We start from the raw sequence: 20,889 nt of genomic DNA, 5'->3' as shown, positions 1-20,889 counted from the left end.
TATAAAAAGTATAGGAATGATTTTTTTATTGGTAAAATTCTATCTTGCAGATAAAAGATATGCTATGTGTTATGTATCTGATATAAAAGATTAAATGTTTAAATAAAAAATTATATCTATAAAAATAATTTTATGTAATATTACTTTAACAAAATAATTTAAACAAAGTAAAAATATTTTAACAAAGTAATTTAAACAAAGTAAAAATTACGGTGTCATAACAAAATTGTATAGAATCGTCTATTATAAAAAAATGGAGGATTCTAAATAAGGAATTTTATTTTAATAAATGTGGAAGTGCATCTATAAAATAGATAAATAAATACAGTAAAACCTATGTAAACTAAAATCGAACGGTACGAAATTTATTTGGCAGGTTTCCGTTTTATTCAGGTTACGTTTTAGACAGGTTTTGTATGCAATTTTATCTGTAGGTTGTAAAATCACACTGTAAACCTATATATATATATAATTCTATGCATATACCTCGTATTTTGTATTTTAGTGGAAAATTTTTTTGCAAAACATTTTAAACAGGGACAGGTAAACTTTCCTTAAAAAATAAACTGTATAAACAACTTTTATATAGACAAAAATTTATAAATATTCAAAGTATATTTTTGATAGATATAACACATATAGAGAATTACAACTGTAAAAATATTTTATATTGTAGACCCGTAATGTAACTATGTAATTACACCTTGCAATATTTGCTACATATGTATACAGTAGCCCAAAAGTTAGTTAACCAGTTTTTACAAACAACTCGGCGATTTTTGGAAGAAAGTCAGCAATTTGTGAAAGTGTGTCGAAGCGTCGTAATTTGCATAAATTAATAACTTTTATGCGCCCTGAGTCTACAATATTCGTAAATTTCACAAAATTTTCATAATTTTAACAAGTTTTAAATAAAATAAAACAGATATCTGTTACCTAAATATTGTGAAATTATTTCTGTGGTATGCGGTAGAGTAAAGGGCCCGAGAGAATGTTGAACTGAGGCCCAGTTTTGCCCAGATAAGTTGTACCTGCTGCCTTTCTCTCTCAAGTCCAGAGGGCCTAAAAATCTAATAAATCATTATACCCGCTGCCCCCTCTTGGCATCCCTATTTTTAGATAATTTACTTAATAAATTTAACAGTTTAAAGCCGGGTCGTGTTTGAACACTTAAACTGAAAGAATGTGCACTTCTAAACACTTAAAACCGCAAAAAATCCCCGACATAAAATAAATATTTTAAGTTCCATCTGGTACCTCGCTACAGAATTTTTATCCTTTCATAAAACAGAAGGGCCTCAAGAAGAATTTTCATTTCCTTATTTCCTGAAACTATTCCTTTTTTAAAATTTATTTTATTCATTTTAAATTTTTTTTAAAGCTTGCAAGAGAAATAACAATAGCGAATGCATTTTAAAAATTAAATAATATTAACTGTAATAATTAATTAATAATAACAATATTATTATTATTAAGAAAAGCGAAAGATAATTTCGATTAAAATCTTTTTATAAGGATGAGTTCAAAACAAAAGAAAATTTGCAGGAAAATGAATGACGTCACGTCTTGTCAAAAAATGAAAGAAATTACCTTTCCGTTCTGTCAGATGGCGCCTTTATACGTCGACCAATCAGAAGTCTCGCTCGGACGAAACTGGGCCACTGGGGGTAACGGCATTTGAGACGTGACGGTTGAAATTGCCAGTTGCTTTGACATTGCTTGTTCAATTCGAACCATTTAAAAACTCCTCTTGTTAATCTCTTGGAATAATACCTGACGATAATATATTAACAAAACTTCATATTTTCGACCAAGAAAATTAACAATTAACGAAGTTTCTCCATTTCTTAGCAGTGCCATCTGTCTGCCATCGCTACGTATTTTAAAACAGGTAAAAATTTTATTTTTTATTATTACTTTTCAAAATTTAAATTAAATTAATCTTTTTAAAAATTTCTCTCTATTAAAAATATTTATAATTTATAAACACTTTCGGGTTTTTATTCCACAGTTATTTATTTTAAAAAGTAACACCTTAATGCCCGAAAAAAAATATATATATATTGCTAAGAAAATTTTAATAGATGGAAAGATCTTTATAAAATTTTATGTAATAAATCGGGAAGGATATTTTTAAATTTAATCTTTAAAAACATAAAATTTTATATACGAAAAGCGCGTCATTGAACGAATATCGAAGATCTCAAAGACCCATTTTATCAAACGTCAATATAAAAGCAGGTTGAGTTCAGTGATCCATGAAAAGCCATGAAGATATTTCTAAACTTTTTATACATGTATATATATGTATATATATATATAATATTATTACTAACCTGTTTCCAACGTTTATCCAACCTTGCAATTATCCATTGATCATAATTGAAGAATGCCATTAAGCATCGGACTCGGCGCGTTAATAAAAAAAAAAGAAAAAAAAATACATAAATAAATAAATAACGGTGATGCTTTAAATGCCTATATAATTATTTAACGCTTTATAATGCGAATATAAATATTAATTTACGTTATTAAGTAATTTATATATATACATACTTTTTGAATTTGGCGGGAATTTTTAAAATAGTGAAAAGTAAACAGCGCCTCTACAAATTTTTCTTTTTCCTAATTTTTTTAATATATATATATTTAAAGGTTTATTAATTAAAATTATTTATGTTTCAGATATTATTAATTTTTTTAAATTAAAAAACTATGACTTTTTTAACGCAATAGTTTTTATTATTGCTTAAAAATGTCTGTCACGTGACCAAACAGCGACCCTAGCAGACGATCAGAGTTGTAGGTCGTCCTCGGATGTGCAAACCGGATGCGAACTTGCGACTACTTACCTAATTCCTGTTCCTATTTTTCGGTGAGTTTTTCTTCTTCTTCTTTCATATTAATCCGCAAACCTTCGTAATTTAGTAATTTGTATCTTAGAAAATGCGAGAATCGTCATCCCCGCGTTAAAATTACGTAAATTTTAAAATGCGAACAGACGATCTTCGTTCCTTGATGACGTAGATTTCGGGTAATTGTTACGTAATTTTTAAAGTTATTTGAATTTTTTTTTATTTTTTTTTAATGAGACGAGCGAATTTATCACGATCACTACGTTACTTATTTTTTCCCCGTCTTCTACAACGGTTTCATTCATATTTCCTGAATGACTGTGCCATTGACCTTATGTTTGGTTACCTAGGTCATTTCCGCCTGTTCCACTTGGCGGCGGGCGGTTCGCTGGTCACATGTTTAGTAAGCACGTGGTTCAGAAAGTCAGCAAAAGAGTGGAATTTCGATATTCCTTCTCGCTTAAAAAACAGGGTTTCTCGTGTAAATAATCGGATATTTCCTCGCTCGAGAGTTACGATGCGAGAAAAATGCCCCTCGTCCGGTTCTTTACGAGGTAGAATCGAGGGGGCAAACGGGAACACCTGCTCCTCTGGGATCAGTAAAAAAATCCCCCCAATTATAATCGTAAAAGTCCCCCAAATTACCCAAATTATAATCGATTTTACGATTTTAATTTGGAGAATTAATAAAACTAAATTGAGACATGTAATGTAACCCTCAACCCTTTCTTAGAAAATCTTAGAAATCTTATCTTAGAAAGTCTATCTTAGAAAAACTTGAGTAATTAAAGAAAAATGTATTAATATAATTATTTGTCTCCAAGCTTTGCTCTCCTTGGAAAATTTAATCAACGTTACGTCGGTTAAATTTTACATTAACTGTAAAAAGATAATAACTCGATTATCCGGGATTATAAAGGTTTTTTTTTTATTGTAGATAAAATTTTCTTCGATTTCACCGAAATTTCTGTTCTTAGAAAAAGGCCAGTGTTTTAAACAGTAAATTTTTTGAATTATAAAACTTATTATTTTTTTTATTAAATAGATTCTAATTAAATTAAGTTTATTAAAACACGAGAAAAATTGATCTTATTTGAAAAGCCGGATCTTTTCATATTGTTAGTTGTTTACTCCCCGCGTAGGATTAACACGAAGAAATATTTGCCTAGTGGGCGTAATTTTACATTATAAAGTAATATTACAAGTTCCTGTTGATGAATATTCACGCAGATTCCATGCAGGATCAAAAGTACTTAAGTGGTGTACGAAAGGATTAATTTTATATATATCAAATGTTCTTTTTGATCAGATTTGTTTTTTTAATATATTGTAAATTAGACAAATTATTTAAAGTATAAGATGTATTAATTACATGCTCGGCTTTAAATTTTTCTATTTAAAAACAACAGCAAAAGTTCACTTTTACGAAATTATTTAATTATTTTTTTTTTATTAAGGAAATCTGAAATTTCTATTGCTTAGAGCAGGAATGGATAGACTATTGTAAGATGCGATCACTAAAAATTAAAATAATAAACCAAAAAATAAAACACCAGCCTTGATAATAATTATTACAATAATTACAAATAATGTGTTATTATTAGAAAATATGAAAGTATTGTACTAGAAATAGTTAATATAAAATATTATTTTAACGTGAAATCATGTAAATTTGATCAGATTGTAAACAGCAGGCAAATATATATATATAAAAGGAAATCGCCAAATTTTGAAACCTTACAAGTCACTCAAAATTCTCTCGTGGTCCATCGATGGAAGGCGCGATCAACAGCCTTAGAGACAATATTCAAGATCTATATTCGTGCATTTTAATAAATTTAATCTCTTTAGCTTCTAATTAATACGCTTTCATATTTATTTCGAAACATATTTATGATACTTGATTAAAATAAACATTTCAAAGATACAAAATACTCAATAAATGTGTGCTTTGCTTCATAAATTTTTAAAAAGTTATTTTAGTTTCAAAAGTTTTCGTTAGAAAGCTAAATAAAGCTTGTATATCAGGTCACAATGCTAACATATATATAGTTCCATAACCATAATAGCAATAAATTGATTAGTTGAATGATAAGTATGCACGACTTCAGTTCATTGGTTGGTTTGCTATTTAAATTGCCTTAGTTTTATTTATAAAGCCTCTTTATATTTCTGTTATAATAGCTTCATTTTAAACTTGTTATAAATGAGTTGCTTAAACATAATCATGTTCAAAGAAAAAGAAGAAGAAGAAGAAGAAAAACAGAAAATTTTCGAAACAATGGTTTCATTAAATTTTTATTTCCTCATATTGAACTTCCTTTATTTATATGAAATATTTTATTCCGAAATTATTTCATTTTTATAATAATACTAATAATAATATTTTATTTTTAGATTTCAATATGAAGATTGATAGTCGTAAACAGAATTAATTTTTCGTCATGAAGGAACCAGAACCGAATCATCAATCTCAGTTAAAATTATTGAAAAAAGGAGCATTTATCTTTGGCGACAGTAAAAATCCTCCGGATCAGCCACCGCCTTGGTTGGATAAAGAAAGATTCTATCGTGCAAGGGTTATATTTAAAAAATATTTCTTCAGGTAAAATCTTTTCTGATTACAATTTTAATACAAGTTTCCTATAACATAATATTTTTAATTAAAAATAAATCTACTTAGTATTAAAGTTATAGTTAAGCTATGTAAAATTAAGTTATTAAGCAAAAACCATATTTCTACTAATTTTATCATTTTAACTGTTTAAATTTTTTATAAGATTTCAAAACGCTTATAAGATATGTCCGATAATTAATTTCCTTGACTGAAAAAAATTGAATATACAGTCGATCCTCTTATAACGCGGTAGATACGTTCCACTTTATAAGAATTTCACGTTGTAGGAATCCTTAAATATATGAGCCAATCACAACCCCCGGCACGTATGCAGTTTACGGACTACGACGATTTGAAAGGTTTTCTTCCATAAAATTAATCGATTCTAGACTAATTTGACTCAAGATTTCCAAAACACGTATAATTTTTTGGGAATAATCCGTATAAAATATGCTATAAACAAAAAATTGTAGGATTATGTAGGACCGAGTGTGCACCGTTCGACGACGCCATTGCTTAAGCTTGTTTTCTTCGCGGAGCAGCGCGCAAAACGGCGGGCGCGTTTTCTGATAAGTTATTTTTCTGCGAAAAATTCGCTGAACTTTGGAGATATCATTAATAGAAATAATTTTTATGGCCGTTGAATAAGAAATGTTTTTTTCCACAAGAAATGTATAAAATTACAGTACTGTATTAGATTTACAGTACCTAATTTATATACTGTACAGACGATAGTAAACTCAACTTACCTGCCTAAACTCTCTGTAGCATGTAAGTAGTTCGACTGCTCGTCCACTATTGGTCCAGATTCGACCAATCCTGTCGCGACACGAGTCAGCGATGACGTTTTACCGCATTTTACGAGTCTCTTTTAGCGTCTTTATACGAATACGGTCGCAATTTTTTCGCCGCGATATACAAATCTGCATTATATGAACCCGCGTTATAGGGGGTCGACTGTACTGTATTTTGTTATTTTTACTTCTTTGAACAAATTCTTCTCCTCAAAGGTGTAACTTAATGGTGATATTGTTAATGAATTTACCATGTTTGTGTTTATTTGTTTGTTTGTTTATAAGCAAAATATAAATGAAATATATTTATTATAAAAGAAGTTTAACTTGGTACAAGTCAAAAAATATAGAGAAAATCTCTTTTGTCTTTCGAATTAAGAAATGTCTAAAAGTTTATTTCAAATGTAATATTTTGTAAAAGTTTTGAAAAATTACATTGCAAATTTATTAATTTTTCCAATATGTTACTAACAATATTCATTTGAATAGAAGAATTGGAAAGAAGATTTTATTCAAAAATTGAAATTGACTTAATTGAATAAATTAATGTTTTCTTTTATAATTTAACAGAAGTCTTATGAGACTTTTGTTAAATTAAAAAGAAAACATTGCTAACGAAAAAAAAAGATAAAACTAGATGATAAATTCCATTATACGTAGTATATATTTAAATATAAAAACATTTTCTGAAGATGAAATTGTCACATATCAAGAGATTAATGTTGATAAACGTTAAAAATATCCCGAATTTCGTAATTTTAAGTTAGAAGATAAAATTACCCAACTGACGCTTTTACTCGCTGCATACTCGAAATGTTAACTCGTTCAAACCAGAATTTTATTAGGGTTATTAAATAGAACGATAGTTGGCCATCGTTGCATGCTTCCATGTTACTATACCTCGACTGAATGTTACTCTATCTCGAAGTGATTCCCGTGTATTTATCTCCGGAAGAGATTTAATTAAGTCGTGATAGCTTATGAAAAACAAGTTCTACGGGTAACGTCTATTTTTCCTCCACCTTTCTTATTTTTTATAATACAGTATTAGGCTATTTGCATGGTGAAAAAACTTAATCNCTTTTCTGATTACAATTTTAATACAAGTTTCCTATAACATAATATTTTTAATTAAAAATAAATCTACTTAGTATTAAAGTTATAGTTAAGCTATGTAAAATTAAGTTATTAAGCAAAAACCATATTTCTACTAATTTTATCATTTTAACTGTTTAAATTTTTTATAAGATTTCAAAACGCTTATAAGATATGTCCGATAATTAATTTCCTTGACTGAAAAAAATTGAATATACAGTCGATCCTCTTATAACGCGGTAGATACGTTCCACTTTATAAGAATTTCACGTTGTAGGAATCCTTAAATATATGAGCCAATCACAACCCCCGGCACGTATGCAGTTTACGGACTACGACGATTTGAAAGGTTTTCTTCCATAAAATTAATCGATTCTAGACTAATTTGACTCAAGATTTCCAAAACACGTATAATTTTTTGGGAATAATCCGTATAAAATATGCTATAAACAAAAAATTGTAGGATTATGTAGGACCGAGTGTGCACCGTTCGACGACGCCATTGCTTAAGCTTGTTTTCTTCGCGGAGCAGCGCGCAAAACGGCGGGCGCGTTTTCTGATAAGTTATTTTTCTGCGAAAAATTCGCTGAACTTTGGAGATATCATTAATAGAAATAATTTTTATGGCCGTTGAATAAGAAATGTTTTTTTCCACAAGAAATGTATAAAATTACAGTACTGTATTAGATTTACAGTACCTAATTTATATACTGTACAGACGATAGTAAACTCAACTTACCTGCCTAAACTCTCTGTAGCATGTAAGTAGTTCGACTGCTCGTCCACTATTGGTCCAGATTCGACCAATCCTGTCGCGACACGAGTCAGCGATGACGTTTTACCGCATTTTACGAGTCTCTTTTAGCGTCTTTATACGAATACGGTCGCAATTTTTTCGCCGCGATATACAAATCTGCATTATATGAACCCGCGTTATAGGGGGTCGACTGTACTGTATTTTGTTATTTTTACTTCTTTGAACAAATTCTTCTCCTCAAAGGTGTAACTTAATGGTGATATTGTTAATGAATTTACCATGTTTGTGTTTATTTGTTTGTTTGTTTATAAGCAAAATATAAATGAAATATATTTATTATAAAAGAAGTTTAACTTGGTACAAGTCAAAAAATATAGAGAAAATCTCTTTTGTCTTTCGAATTAAGAAATGTCTAAAAGTTTATTTCAAATGTAATATTTTGTAAAAGTTTTGAAAAATTACATTGCAAATTTATTAATTTTTCCAATATGTTACTAACAATATTCATTTGAATAGAAGAATTGGAAAGAAGATTTTATTCAAAAATTGAAATTTTACAATCCGTGTACCTATTTGTTTATTTTTCGGTTCATCGGTTTCGAATCCGCTTCACAAACAGTACAGTACGCCTAAATTAAGTGTAGCGGAAAAGAAAAATCCGGAAAAGATATAAAAAAAGATAAAACTAGATGATAATCACCAAAATTTTAAGTATATATTTAAATATAAAAACATTTTCTGAAGATGAAATTGTCACATATCAAGAGATTAATGTTGATAAACGTTAAAAATATCCCGAATTTCGTAATTTTAAGTTAGAAGATAAAATTACCCAACTGACGCTTTTACTCGCTGCATACTCGAAATGTTAACTCGTTCAAACCAGAATTTTATTAGGGTTATTAAATAGAACGATAGTTGGCCATCGTTGCATGCTTCCATGTTACTATACCTCGACTGAATGTTACTCTATCTCGAAGTGATTCCCGTGTATTTATCTCCGGAAGAGATTTAATTAAGTCGTGATAGCTTATGAAAAACAAGTTCTACGGGTAACGTCTATTTTTCCTCCACCTTTCTTATTTTTTATAATACAGTATTAGGCTATTTGCATGGTGAAAAAACTTAATCCAGTCAGTCTGTCAATATTAAGAATGAAGCGTGAAAGACTTGAAAGGTTAGTATAGGCCTATTTGGTCTAGGCCATGGGCATTCGCAGGAAATTTTCCAGGGGGTCAAAGCTTGGAGACAAATAATTATACCAATTTAATTATTTAATTATTATTTTTAGTCACAAGTAAATTATAGAATATAGTATTGCATCAAAGGTTACTCACTCGACCATAATTGTAACCTTACACCCATGGTCGAGGATGTAAGGTAATATATATTTCAATCACTTTTATAATTAAATTGTGGAATATTTTACTGGCTTTAAGGCAAATGCCCTTTTTGCCCACTCTGCTGTAGAATCAGCTGTCACTGGCGTTTCCAGCATTTTAAGAATATGGGTGCTGCTCGAGGCAGATTCGGGGGATCGAAGTACCTTCCCCTCTTCATTTTTTGAAGGATGTTACTCAGTTACCCTAGAATTACTTTAGACCCAATTGCGGTCTTATGATACACGTTATTATATTTATTTTTAAAGTAACGAAACTGCAGCACCATAAACTGTCTGGGATAAGCCTCCGATATTAATAATTCTAACAATTTTGTAAAACTGTTTCGTTTTATAAAGGATTACGGTTTAAGAAAAAGAGAGTAACAGATAGAAATAATGTTAGAGATTATACTTAGCAATTAACTTAGATATAATTTGAATAATTCATGGCGAAACGCTACGTCAAAATACACTTCAAATTAGAATGTTACTTTTGTCATCTATCTGCCTCGTTAAAGTAACGAATCGTGTTACTGTTATGTCTCTTTTTAGAACGACAACAGTGGTCAAACTGGTTAATTAAATAGCAAAAATAACCATAATAATAATTGTTTAAAGATTATACACCTGCCTTACACAGAGGCCTATGTAGGGAAATAGTAGCTCGAGTGTTTTTTTTTTTTCCTGTGTGTAAAGCGGCCCACATAGCCGAAACTTGCTGGTATCCTCGATAGGTCAATCCATCCACGCTTAAATAAACGTATGTAAATTCTGAATTTTAATGAGTTATTTTTACTCAAGGGGTTCCAGACAAAAAAGTCGCATAGTGTAGAGTATCCGTGTCAATGGAATCTAATGGATTATATATTGTATCGGTTCCGGATTCGTTGATTTGACTATTAATTTTATAGAGAATTAATTAATTAACAAAAACTTAAGAAATTTAATCTTTGACCGACGTGACAGATTTTTTTTAAACTAGTGTTTGAAGCAAAATTCGATTTTTTAAAGGTAATTAAAAGATAAATTCATCAAAATATCTTCGAAACTTTTTTCCAATTATTGTGCTTCGTCTTTAAAATCGTGTATTGCTAGTGGCGCTATCTTCTGGGAAATAAGGCAATTTCCTGGGGCCTCCAACAGGCTGTCCCAAACCAAACTTTTATAAGAGAATATTTCCTCCAAAAAATTTCGTGAAAAAAAAATGTCTGAAGTCTACACAGTACACCTAGTTCAAATTTGCCTAGGCCCCGTGAAGCTATAACTTGTCACTGCATTGTTTATCAATACGTTCGTTTTTTTTTCACTAAATCGAATGAATAGAATTTGAAGCATCATTAGCATGGCCAATGTTCAATTTATTTCCATAACTTCATTTAAATATGCGAAAATTAACTTCGAATAGTTGCCTTTCAACAGTTACGTTTGCAGTCTAATGTAAAAAACTACGAACCTGAATTTCGTATAACGAAAGCTCTCGATGGACTTATTTAAAAACTTTAATTAATGATTTCAATTTATTTCGTTTTTAAAAAACATAGAATTACGTATAATTTTATGAATTGCCATTTTGAATTTAAACCGAAAATCATTAGACCAGAAATTATGAATAAGTTTCCATCATTTTTTTCCCCTTCTTTTTCAGTGAAATTCGTGGGTAGCAAACACTACAAATGCACTTTACTAGCATAGGCGTTCCCATAGTTTGTGTATCCGCGCATTGTACAAGGCCATAATCATCCATACAGAAAGGTCTCGGAGACCTCTCTACTGTTTCCTGCGGAAGACACGTACATTTTTAAAAACGTCATTAGTGCGAGCGTGTACCGACTAACTTGTTTCCTGAAGCGTACAAACAAACAAAAATAATTCCCGAAAAACTGTGCTAAGAGGATTTTTCTATAATTTGAAATTTCGTTTTGGTCTTCCTGAAAAAAAAAATCATCCATTAAGATGAAAGATTATTTTCTGGTATTCAACTTTAATGGAGTCATCAGGTTAAATCTAGCGCTTTACTTAAATTTATATATAATAAACTGTAAACTACAGTACTTCTAGATATGGATATTTGGACTTATTGGTACCAAGAAACGTAAAGGTTTATCTATAATTTTGTGTGAGCGCTTGTTTAAAAGTATTAAACATTAATTAAAATTCTAATTAAAAATTAAAAAATGTGATTGTATTTATCACGATAAACCGATTCAGATTGGACTAATTTTTATCCAATTTTTACAGGAATTGCTCAACAGCATTTGATGACCGCCCCTATATAACAAACCTCGAAATTTTAAAATGAATGTAAAAACAAAGAAAAATAAATTATAAAAAATATTAGAATATTTTAAAAATTTTTTATAATTTCTAATCACATTAAAAGCAGTCTGGCATTGAGCTCAATCGGTGGCAGTTTTAGGAATATGCTAAGAATTGAGGCTTCTAAACGCCCGAATACTAGGTCTAATTCTAGTTTAAAGCTCGATTTCATTAAATGCGGAGATTATTAAGAATTACCTCGTACTGTTTAATTAAGCTTAAGTTAAAAGTCCTTTGTTACGTAGATAACACAGATACGATTTCTTAAGAAAAAATCCAGCAACGAGTTGCGTAACTTCCCCAGCAAGAGTTGAAAGTTGTGTATAGCGCCATCTGTTACGAGATTTTATTTTAAAAGGTTTTTATATTATTATTATTATTAAACGGCAAAAAGCTTAATTTTGAGGGCATAAAAAATTGTAAATGCTAATAAACGAATAAAATCTTCATTAAGTCTGTCCCCACTCGCGATATCGACTCAGATCTTTAATCACCAAAATTTAATAGCATCAATGCCCCTAATACACAAACCTCCCTGCAAAATTTTAGAAATATTCGACAAAAGGCACAGGTGTTATTAAGGTTTAAAATGGATGAACAAAATCATGCTCCTCCTACACACATCAACATGCAAACCCCAATTTTTTTTCTTTTTTTTTTTTTTTTCATTTCTCCAGTTTTCAAGGTTCCCGAGTCCAGGGGATATTTTTCGACCGATGGCCAAACTTTCCTTTATTTATATAAGGAAAGTAAAAATCATTATTCTAGTCAAGATTTTTAAAACTATTAACAGGTTAGCAGGCCAGGGGGTAGAGAGGACCTCTTTAGCAATTTTTTTTGTTTTTTTTGAATAAGTGAAATGCGTAGAATGATTCTTTATTAATAATAAAAAGCAGAATTAAATATTTTGTTAATAAAAATAACAACAATTTTATAGGGATAGGAAGATGAGAACCACTAAGGGGTGTTAAGTTTTCTCCCTTTGCATGATAGACTTTTTCTAAGCTCTGGGAAAAATGTGTAATTTGTTAACGTGTGAAATCTTTACTCTTCCGAGAGAGAGTAAATGATGGAATCGATAGTACGACGTAACGCAACATGTGGGCTACCTGCCAAAAGGGGAGTGCCTCGCATCTCACGAGTTAGTGCTCTCCGAACGAAAAGAGGTCTATGACCCAATCGGAAACGCTCTCATAGAAAAGGGGGATGCGCCTCCCGGGAAGACTTTTATGGGAAACTGGCCCCTATTTTAGATGTTAAACGCGCGAAGAAGAAAAACGGAAAACTCCACGTCACCGATTACCAGTTTTCAGTGGTTTTAGACAGGGTGATGAGAGGTTAATATCCCCTCTCCCTCCCTTCCAGTGTGGACGTCATTTATGGACAGCACTTACAGAGACGACTACATTTGGATCCAAATTTCCAGGAATATCCTATCCAATGACCAAGGGCGTCAATAGAAAATTTTTCGGGGGGCAAAGTTAGGAGACAGATAAGTTTATATTTAATTTTTCGGGCTTATTCACAAGTAGATTATAGAAGTGTGTTGCATCAATACAAAAAGACAGACAAAGCGTCCCACGATCGAAGGTGTAAGGTTACATATCTCGATCACTCACGATTATAATCTGGAATTTTTTACTCGATCCCAGAGAGGGGGAAAGTGTCCCGTTTGCCCCCTCCGCAGACGCCCATGTCATAGAAGGGAAGCTGCAATATTTCTAATTCGTAATTGTAATAATCTAGGAAGTAATTGTCCTTTTATTTTACAGTTTCTAGCCTTAAAGTAGTTAAATTATTATTATTTAGAACAATAAATAATAATTAAGTTAAATATATATATATTTCTTAACTTTTCATTGACATTTTTAATTTTATTATAAAATATAAATTCTTAATATCTAGTTAGTTAAATATAAATTACTGTATTTATAAACAAATAAATTTAAATAGTTTTAGCGCACACGGCCGATTCACACCGGCGCGGGCATTAAAAATTGATTTATTTAAGAGCAATTCTTATACGTTTGTTTTATTTTCTTATATATATTTGGCAGCATCTTCTTCATTCATCTGTCGGGGCTCATGTTGACCATTCATTTACCTTCGATGCTACCTCCTTTGTTGGCAACGGGAAAATCTGCTAATCTAATGTGCTTATTTCAACGTTATCTCAGCACCATGTTGCACATCAGACGATGGTACGAGGGAGACGTGTGGAACCCCGAAGATCCGGCTCACAAATCCATCATAACGGTTAGAAAAATGCATAAGAGAGTGGCGGACAGATTAAACGATTCCAAAGAACACGGCACCTGCCCCCTTTCCAAGAAGGACGTGGTTTACGTTTCTCAATACGACATGGCCATAGCTCAGTTCGCCTTCATCGGTTTGGCCGTACTCTATCCGACGACGGTGGGCATCACGTGTTCCAAGGAGGATCTGGAATGCCTAATACACTTCTGGAGAGGCGTGGGATACTTATTGGGCATGGAGGATCGCTTCAATCTATGCCAAGGCACCTACGAAGAAACCACTAATCTGTGTCGAGAAATACTGGAAGAGGTGGTCAAACCCGCCATCAAATCGTCACCCAAAGAGACTACTCAGATGAGTAGAAACGTGGTCAAAGCTTTAAACAGTTTTATTATATTTTTGAGTTGGGAGGCCATGGCCAAATTCTGGTTTCAGATCATCGATTTGCCCACGGACTTTGCCATGGCCGTGATGGAAAAAACCGGTTTCTGGTTGATGTGGATTACTTTTCGTTACATTCTGCGCGTTGTGTACTTTCACGTTTTTTTTAATTTTTTACTACGTTTTACTCTCAGGTACGTCGTCGTCAGGAAATTGCAGTTCGAAAACTACCTCCGTAAATACATTAGTCCTGCTCAAGTTTGATCGTTGTGCGGAACGTATCTGTATTAATTTGGTGTAAAAATATAAGATTTTTAAATTTCACGTTAATTAAAATAATAATTAACGAACTTAAAAGACGAACTTTCCCACCAGTCAAAAGAACAATGACGTTTTCAGGATTAATTTATCAGACGTTTCTCTTTATGCCCGTGTATTTTTAAAATAATACACACAATTTCACAAGTATATTTAATTTTATATAATTTTTTAATTGTGCTAGTTAATTTTAATAAAAAAATCTAATGATTGATTCATTTTGTGGTGTAAATTTATATTTTATATTTACATAAATTCATGAGAAATTTGTTTTCTAGGTTTGTAAATGAGAATTTTGACAGGTAACTTTACAAAATAAATTATAGAGAATCACGCTCAAAACATTTAAAGAGCCAGAAAATGTTTAATTTGGCTTCTTAAATATTTCGGGTACGTTTTAATATTTTTTGTAAACTTATTAAGCCATTCTGTATATTCTAAATGGTAGAGAATCATAATAATTTGGAGAGTCAAGTTTTAATTAACCAGAATCATTCTATAAAATGCAGACAATTTGGACAATAAGAGATAAGATTTTCATCTTTATATTTCACTAAAAAAATAATAATAATAATTTTAATTTATTTATTTTTTTCTAATTTATTGAAATCAATTCCTTATATCACAGAATGAATGATACATTTTTACATCACAATAATTCAAATTATACCTTTACACATACACATGCACACACACATTTATATATATATATATTTAAAGGTTTATTAATTAAAATTATTTATGTTTCAGATATTATTAATTTTTTTAAATTAAAAAACTATGACTTTTTTAACGCAATAGTTTTTATTATTGCTTAAAAATGTCTGTCACGTGACCAAACAGCGACCCTAGCAGACGATCAGAGTTGTAGGTCGTCCTCGGATGTGCAAACCGGATGCGAACTTGCGACTACTTACCTAATTCCTGTTCCTATTTTTCGGTGAGTTTTTCTTCTTCTTCTTTCATATTAATCCGCAAACCTTCGTAATTTAGTAATTTGTATCTTAGAAAATGCGAGAATCGTCATCCCCGCGTTAAAATTACGTAAATTTTAAAATGCGAACAGACGATCTTCGTTCCTTGATGACGTAGATTTCGGGTAATTGTTACGTAATTTTTAAAGTTATTTGAATTTTTTTTTATTTTTTTTTAATGAGACGAGCGAATTTATCACGATCACTACGTTACTTATTTTTTCCCCGTCTTCTACAACGGTTTCATTCATATTTCCTGAATGACTGTGCCATTGACCTTATGTTTGGTTACCTAGGTCATTTCCGCCTGTTCCACTTGGCGGCGGGCGGTTCGCTGGTCACATGTTTAGTAAGCACGTGGTTCAGAAAGTCAGCAAAAGAGTGGAATTTCGATATTCCTTCTCGCTTAAAAAACAGGGTTTCTCGTGTAAATAATCGGATATTTCCTCGCTCGAGAGTTACGATGCGAGAAAAATGCCCCTCGTCCGGTTCTTTACGAGGTAGAATCGAGGGGGCAAACGGGAACACCTGCTCCTCTGGGATCAGTAAAAAAATCCCCCCAATTATAATCGTAAAAGTCCCCCAAATTACCCAAATTATAATCGATTTTACGATTTTAATTTGGAGAATTAATAAAACTAAATTGAGACATGTAATGTAACCCTCAACCCTTTCTTAGAAAATCTTAGAAATCTTATCTTAGAAAGTCTATCTTAGAAAAACTTGAGTAATTAAAGAAAAATGTATTAATATAATTATTTGTCTCCAAGCTTTGCTCTCCTTGGAAAATTTAATCAACGTTACGTCGGTTAAATTTTACATTAACTGTAAAAAGATAATAACTCGATTATCCGGGATTATAAAGGTTTTTTTTNACGCATCTTTTGGAATGGCCATCAGCCGGTCTGTCGGATTCCGCACGATGTCTTCTCTCGACTAAATTCGGGTTTGATTCTGATGAAACCGTGTTGTTGTTATTTAGCTGTTTCTTTGCAGACACACTAAGGTGACATATATCAAATATATATATATAGAAAAAGAAAATCACAAATATTATCTACCTCATATACAGTATATAATACTGTATGTATCGAATATATTTTATTGGATATTTTGTTGCAGCGACGGACTTTTGCAACAAATATATACACAATGATTTTTCATTTTATCGTAAAACCAATTTGTTTTTAGTTTTTATAATCCAAATGCGTTGTACTAAATTTAAGGAAAATGCACCTTTCATACACTTTTCTTAAAACTTTAATCTCGCTTTTTAAATACGTGAAAAATGTCTCAAACAATATTAGCAGAAGAAATACCTGTTGGGTGTTTTTTCTTTGTTTTTTTCCCGGCTGATGACTAGTTTATGATTAAAATGTACTTAATAATAATGATGAAGCTAAAATGCACAAAAACTATCAATGGATATATATCTTCTCAGGAGTTTGGTTGCGTCACCAGATTTGACTGCGCATGCCCATTCCCCATCGGTGATTTCGGAGAATATACATCTTTCCGACATCTGCACTTGGACGACGATATAGACAGATCTCTGGAAACCGACATGGCTGGAATGGAAATGTGCAATTTTGCTTTATTACAAATGTCACATTAAAATGAATATTATATTTGCTTACTTGATAGTCTTACATATGTTATTTTCGATCAACTCGGCTGTTTCGTCCTCGTTGACTTCATAATTAATGGATTCTGGAATTTCGTCTGTTGGAGTTTCAATGGTTATAAAACCATTTTCACAATTACAAGATTCTGTGCTCGTTCTTGGACTCAGAGTAGATTCTTCGGACTGGCTTGTCTTGGGCTGTTTCTTCCAGTGGCGTTGAAATCTGCTCTTTATCGTTATACCATCTTACGTGAAGTAAACGAGTTTGTTTGTTCAGAATTTTAATTGATTTTCTTAATTTTAATTTAATTTACTCCTACCTGTTCCAGCAAAAGAATTGGCTCTTGGTGAAATACAACTTATCCTCCTACATTCTATAACAACCAGGTCTTTACAATGTTTATGAGCATTAATTCCACAATCTTTAAGAAGTAAATAATTTTTGTCAAATTAACTGAGTGAAAATGTTGGTTCATCAATGTAAGCAGTTAATTATTATGAACTTACCTCTGCATTTATAACCTTGTTTAATTAATCCCCATAACTAAAAACAAAAATCTAAATATTAATAGTTCTTTCATTGGACAAATACTATACATTGAAAATGCATAATAGTTCTATTAATCATAGCAAAAATTATATTATTAAAATTATTTTTTGGCATATAATATGTTCTCTGCATATTTAAATAGTGGTCATTCTGTTATTTATTTTTTNTACAGTTATACTAATGAAAAACCTAATATATTAAAACTAATTTATAGCAAGAATTATTATTAATACATAATTATATAACAATCATGTACTGTATATGATTATATAAGGAAAGATTACAAGAGATTTTAGTTAAAATTGTTTCCTTTTTTTTTTTGAATTAACATTGACAAATTAAAATAGATGAAATGAAGCAATGCTTTATATGTATATGAATTTTTTGTTTTCGCTTAAGTGGTGTAGCTTTTTGAGGTGCAGACGAATCAGTTCACGAAGATGCCGCTTGGCTTTTTATGCTCATTCTTGCAGCCCTCAAATTTGCAGCCACATCGCTACTTTGATGCAGTTTTCACAGTTTACTAGTAAAAAATGTACACGACGCTTAATAAAAATTTCCTTATCATTTAACCGCTACGAAATATTCATATATAAATCTATTAATAAACTATTTGAATCTTAAATGTTCTGTTCGAGCGTTAACATTTATTCAAACGTCCAAATAACAAATATTGTACTGAGACAAATAGTACGTGCTCCGTTATATTTTATTACATTTATTTAATCGCGGTAAACCTAGTACAAAAATTTTTTTCACTGCATGACCATCAAAATGAAATAACCAGCATTCCTTAGTGATTAAGTACATGCGCTTGCGTAACTTAAAAGTGGAAGTCAATATATACAAATGAATTTCTCTTATTACTGTTATTGTTGTTATTTCTTTATTCTCTGATCGCAATAGGAAATATATCAAAAAAGCATCGTCAACCCGTAATCAACTGGAAATAATATGATGAAAATAGCACCACAATTTTCGTTTCGTCCCAAACTTATTGTCGACACACGATTTACAAGTGACCCCCCTTTCCAAGAAGGACGTGGTTTACGTTTCTCAATACGACATGGCCATAGCTCAGTTCGCCTTCATCGGTTTGGCCGTACTCTATCCGACGACGGTGGGCATCACGTGTTCCAAGGAGGATCTGGAATGCCTAATACACTTCTGGAGAGGCGTGGGATACTTATTGGGCATGGAGGATCGCTTCAATCTATGCCAAGGCACCTACGAAGAAACCACTAATCTGTGTCGAGAAATACTGGAAGAGGTGGTCAAACCCGCCATCAAATCGTCACCCAAAGAGACTACTCAGATGAGTAGAAACGTGGTCAAAGCTTTAAACAGTTTTATTATATTTTTGAGTTGGGAGGCGATGGCCAAATTCTGGTTTCAGATCATCGATTTGCCCACGGACTTTGCCATGGCCGTGATGGAAAAAACCGGTTTCTGGTTGATGTGGATTACTTTTCGTTACATTCTGCGCGTTGTGTACTTTCACGTTTTTTTTAATTTTTTACTACGTTTTACTCTCAGGTACGTCGTCGTCAGGAAATTGCAGTTCGAAAACTACCTCCGTAAATACATTAGTCCTGCTNTACAAATACATATATATATATAGAAAAAGAAAATCACAAATATTATCTACCTCATATACAGTATATAATACTGTATGTATCGAATATATTTTATTGGATATTTTGTTGCAGCGACGGACTTTTGCAACAAATATATACACAATGATTTTTCATTTTATCGTAAAACCAATTTGTTTTTAGTTTTTATAATCCAAATGCGTTGTACTAAATTTAAGGAAAATGCACCTTTCATACACTTTTCTTAAAACTTTAATCTCGCTTTTTAAATACGTGAAAAATGTCTCAAACAATATTAGCAGAAGAAATACCTGTTGGGTGTTTTTTCTTTGTTTTTTTCCCGGCTGATGACTAGTTTATGATTAAAATGTACTTAATAATAATGATGAAGCTAAAATGCACAAAAACTATCAATGGATATATATCTTCTCAGGAGTTTGGTTGCGTCACCAGATTTGACTGCGCATGCCCATTCCCCATCGGTGATTTCGGAGAATATACATCTTTCCGACATCTGCACTTGGACGACGATATAGACAGATCTCTGGAAACCGACATGGCTGGAATGGAAATGTGCAATTTTGCTTTATTACAAATGTCACATTAAAATGAATATTATATTTGCTTACTTGATAGTCTTACATATGTTATTTTCGATCAACTCGGCTGTTTCGTCCTCGTTGACTTCATAATTAATGGATTCTGGAATTTCGTCTGTTGGAGTTTCAATGGTTATAAAACCATTTTCACAATTACAAGATTCTGTGCTCGTTCTTGGACTCAGAGTAGATTCTTCGGACTGGCTTGTCTTGGGCTGTTTCTTCCAGTGGCGTTGAAATCTGCTCTTTATCGTTATACCATCTTACGTGAAGTAAACGAGTTTGTTTGTTCAGAATTTTAATTGATTTTCTTAATTTTAATTTAATTTACTCCTACCTGTTCCAGCAAAAGAATTGGCTCTTGGTGAAATACAACTTATCCTCCTACATTCTATAACAACCAGGTCTTTACAATGTTTATGAGCATTAATTCCACAATCTTTAAGAAGTAAATAATTTTTGTCAAATTAACTGAGTGAAAATGTTGGTTCATCAATGTAAGCAGTTAATTATTATGAACTTACCTCTGCATTTATAACCTTGTTTAATTAATCCCCATAACTAAAAACAAAAATCTAAATATTAATAGTTCTTTCATTGGACAAATACTATACATTGAAAATGCATAATAGTTCTATTAATCATAGCAAAAATTATATTATTAAAATTATTTTTTGGCATATAATATGTTCTCTGCATATTTAAATAGTGGTCATTCTGTTATTTATTTTTTTATAATAAATTTTAGCATGCAGAAAAGAAGTGTTTATTTTTCTC

At 31.4% G+C, this 20,889-nt stretch overlaps 3 protein-coding genes and 1 long non-coding RNA gene across 11 annotated transcripts in view; 2 read left to right on the top strand and 2 right to left on the bottom strand.

Annotated features, from left to right (window-relative positions):
- The first annotated feature begins 1,572 nt into the window (after nucleotides 1-1,572).
- Nucleotides 1,573-15,440, top strand: LOC111638900. 4 transcript variants are annotated; one of them, XR_002758976.1, is made up of 6 exons: nucleotides 1,574-1,891; nucleotides 2,686-2,875; nucleotides 5,253-5,460; nucleotides 13,873-14,917; nucleotides 15,049-15,072; nucleotides 15,221-15,437. XR_002758976.1 is itself a non-coding variant. In XM_023384673.1 (5 exons), the coding sequence occupies exons 3-5, from the start codon at nucleotides 5,300-5,302 to the stop codon at nucleotides 14,714-14,716; spliced, it is 921 nt and encodes a 306-aa protein (XP_023240441.1). In that variant the 5' UTR covers nucleotides 1,573-1,891; nucleotides 2,686-2,875; nucleotides 5,253-5,299; the 3' UTR covers nucleotides 14,717-15,440. The 4 variants fall into 4 exon arrangements, 2 of the variants coding, with proteins under 2 accessions (XP_023240441.1, XP_023240439.1); XR_002758977.1 differs by having other exon boundaries at nucleotides 15,194-15,437; XM_023384673.1 differs by having other exon boundaries at nucleotides 1,573-1,891; nucleotides 13,873-14,562; nucleotides 14,647-15,440.
- Nucleotides 15,441-16,769: 1,329 nt separating this feature from the next.
- Nucleotides 16,770-18,023, bottom strand: LOC111638901. Its single transcript, XR_002758978.1, has 4 exons — nucleotides 17,876-18,023; nucleotides 17,689-17,790; nucleotides 17,395-17,613; nucleotides 16,770-17,312 (listed from the first exon to the last, which is right to left on the bottom strand). It is a non-coding gene; the product is annotated as an uncharacterized LOC111638901 (long non-coding RNA).
- Nucleotides 18,024-18,984: 961 nt separating this feature from the next.
- On the top strand, nucleotides 18,985-19,539 carry LOC111638894. Its single transcript, XM_023384662.1, has 2 exons — nucleotides 18,985-19,409; nucleotides 19,455-19,539. The coding sequence occupies exons 1-2, from the start codon at nucleotides 18,985-18,987 to the stop codon at nucleotides 19,537-19,539; spliced, it is 510 nt and encodes a 169-aa protein (XP_023240430.1).
- Nucleotides 19,528-20,889, bottom strand: part of LOC111638895 (ras guanyl-releasing protein 3-like) — a 62,383-nt gene continuing 61,021 nt past the window's right edge. For 4 of the 5 annotated variants that reach the window (XM_023384663.1, XM_023384667.1, XM_023384664.1 and 1 more), the window contains 4 exons: nucleotides 20,637-20,673; nucleotides 20,450-20,551; nucleotides 20,143-20,374; nucleotides 19,528-20,073 (listed from right to left, as the gene is read on the bottom strand). In XM_023384663.1, the coding sequence (XP_023240431.1) occupies nucleotides 19,905-20,073; nucleotides 20,143-20,374; nucleotides 20,450-20,551; nucleotides 20,637-20,673 (540 nt within the window). In that variant the 3' untranslated portion in view covers nucleotides 19,528-19,904. The remainder of the gene's footprint in view (nucleotides 20,074-20,142; nucleotides 20,375-20,449; nucleotides 20,552-20,636; nucleotides 20,674-20,889) is intronic. The other variant, XM_023384665.1, reaches the window with a different exon arrangement.

Source organism: Centruroides sculpturatus, unplaced genomic scaffold (assembly GCF_000671375.1).
Source record: "Centruroides sculpturatus isolate CEXI.00-Female unplaced genomic scaffold, Cexi_2.0 scaffold1059, whole genome shotgun sequence".
NCBI lineage: Eukaryota > Metazoa > Arthropoda > Arachnida > Scorpiones > Buthidae > Centruroides > Centruroides sculpturatus.
The sequence above is the reverse complement of the archived record's forward strand: the minus strand, read 5'-3'. Positions and strand labels throughout refer to the sequence as shown.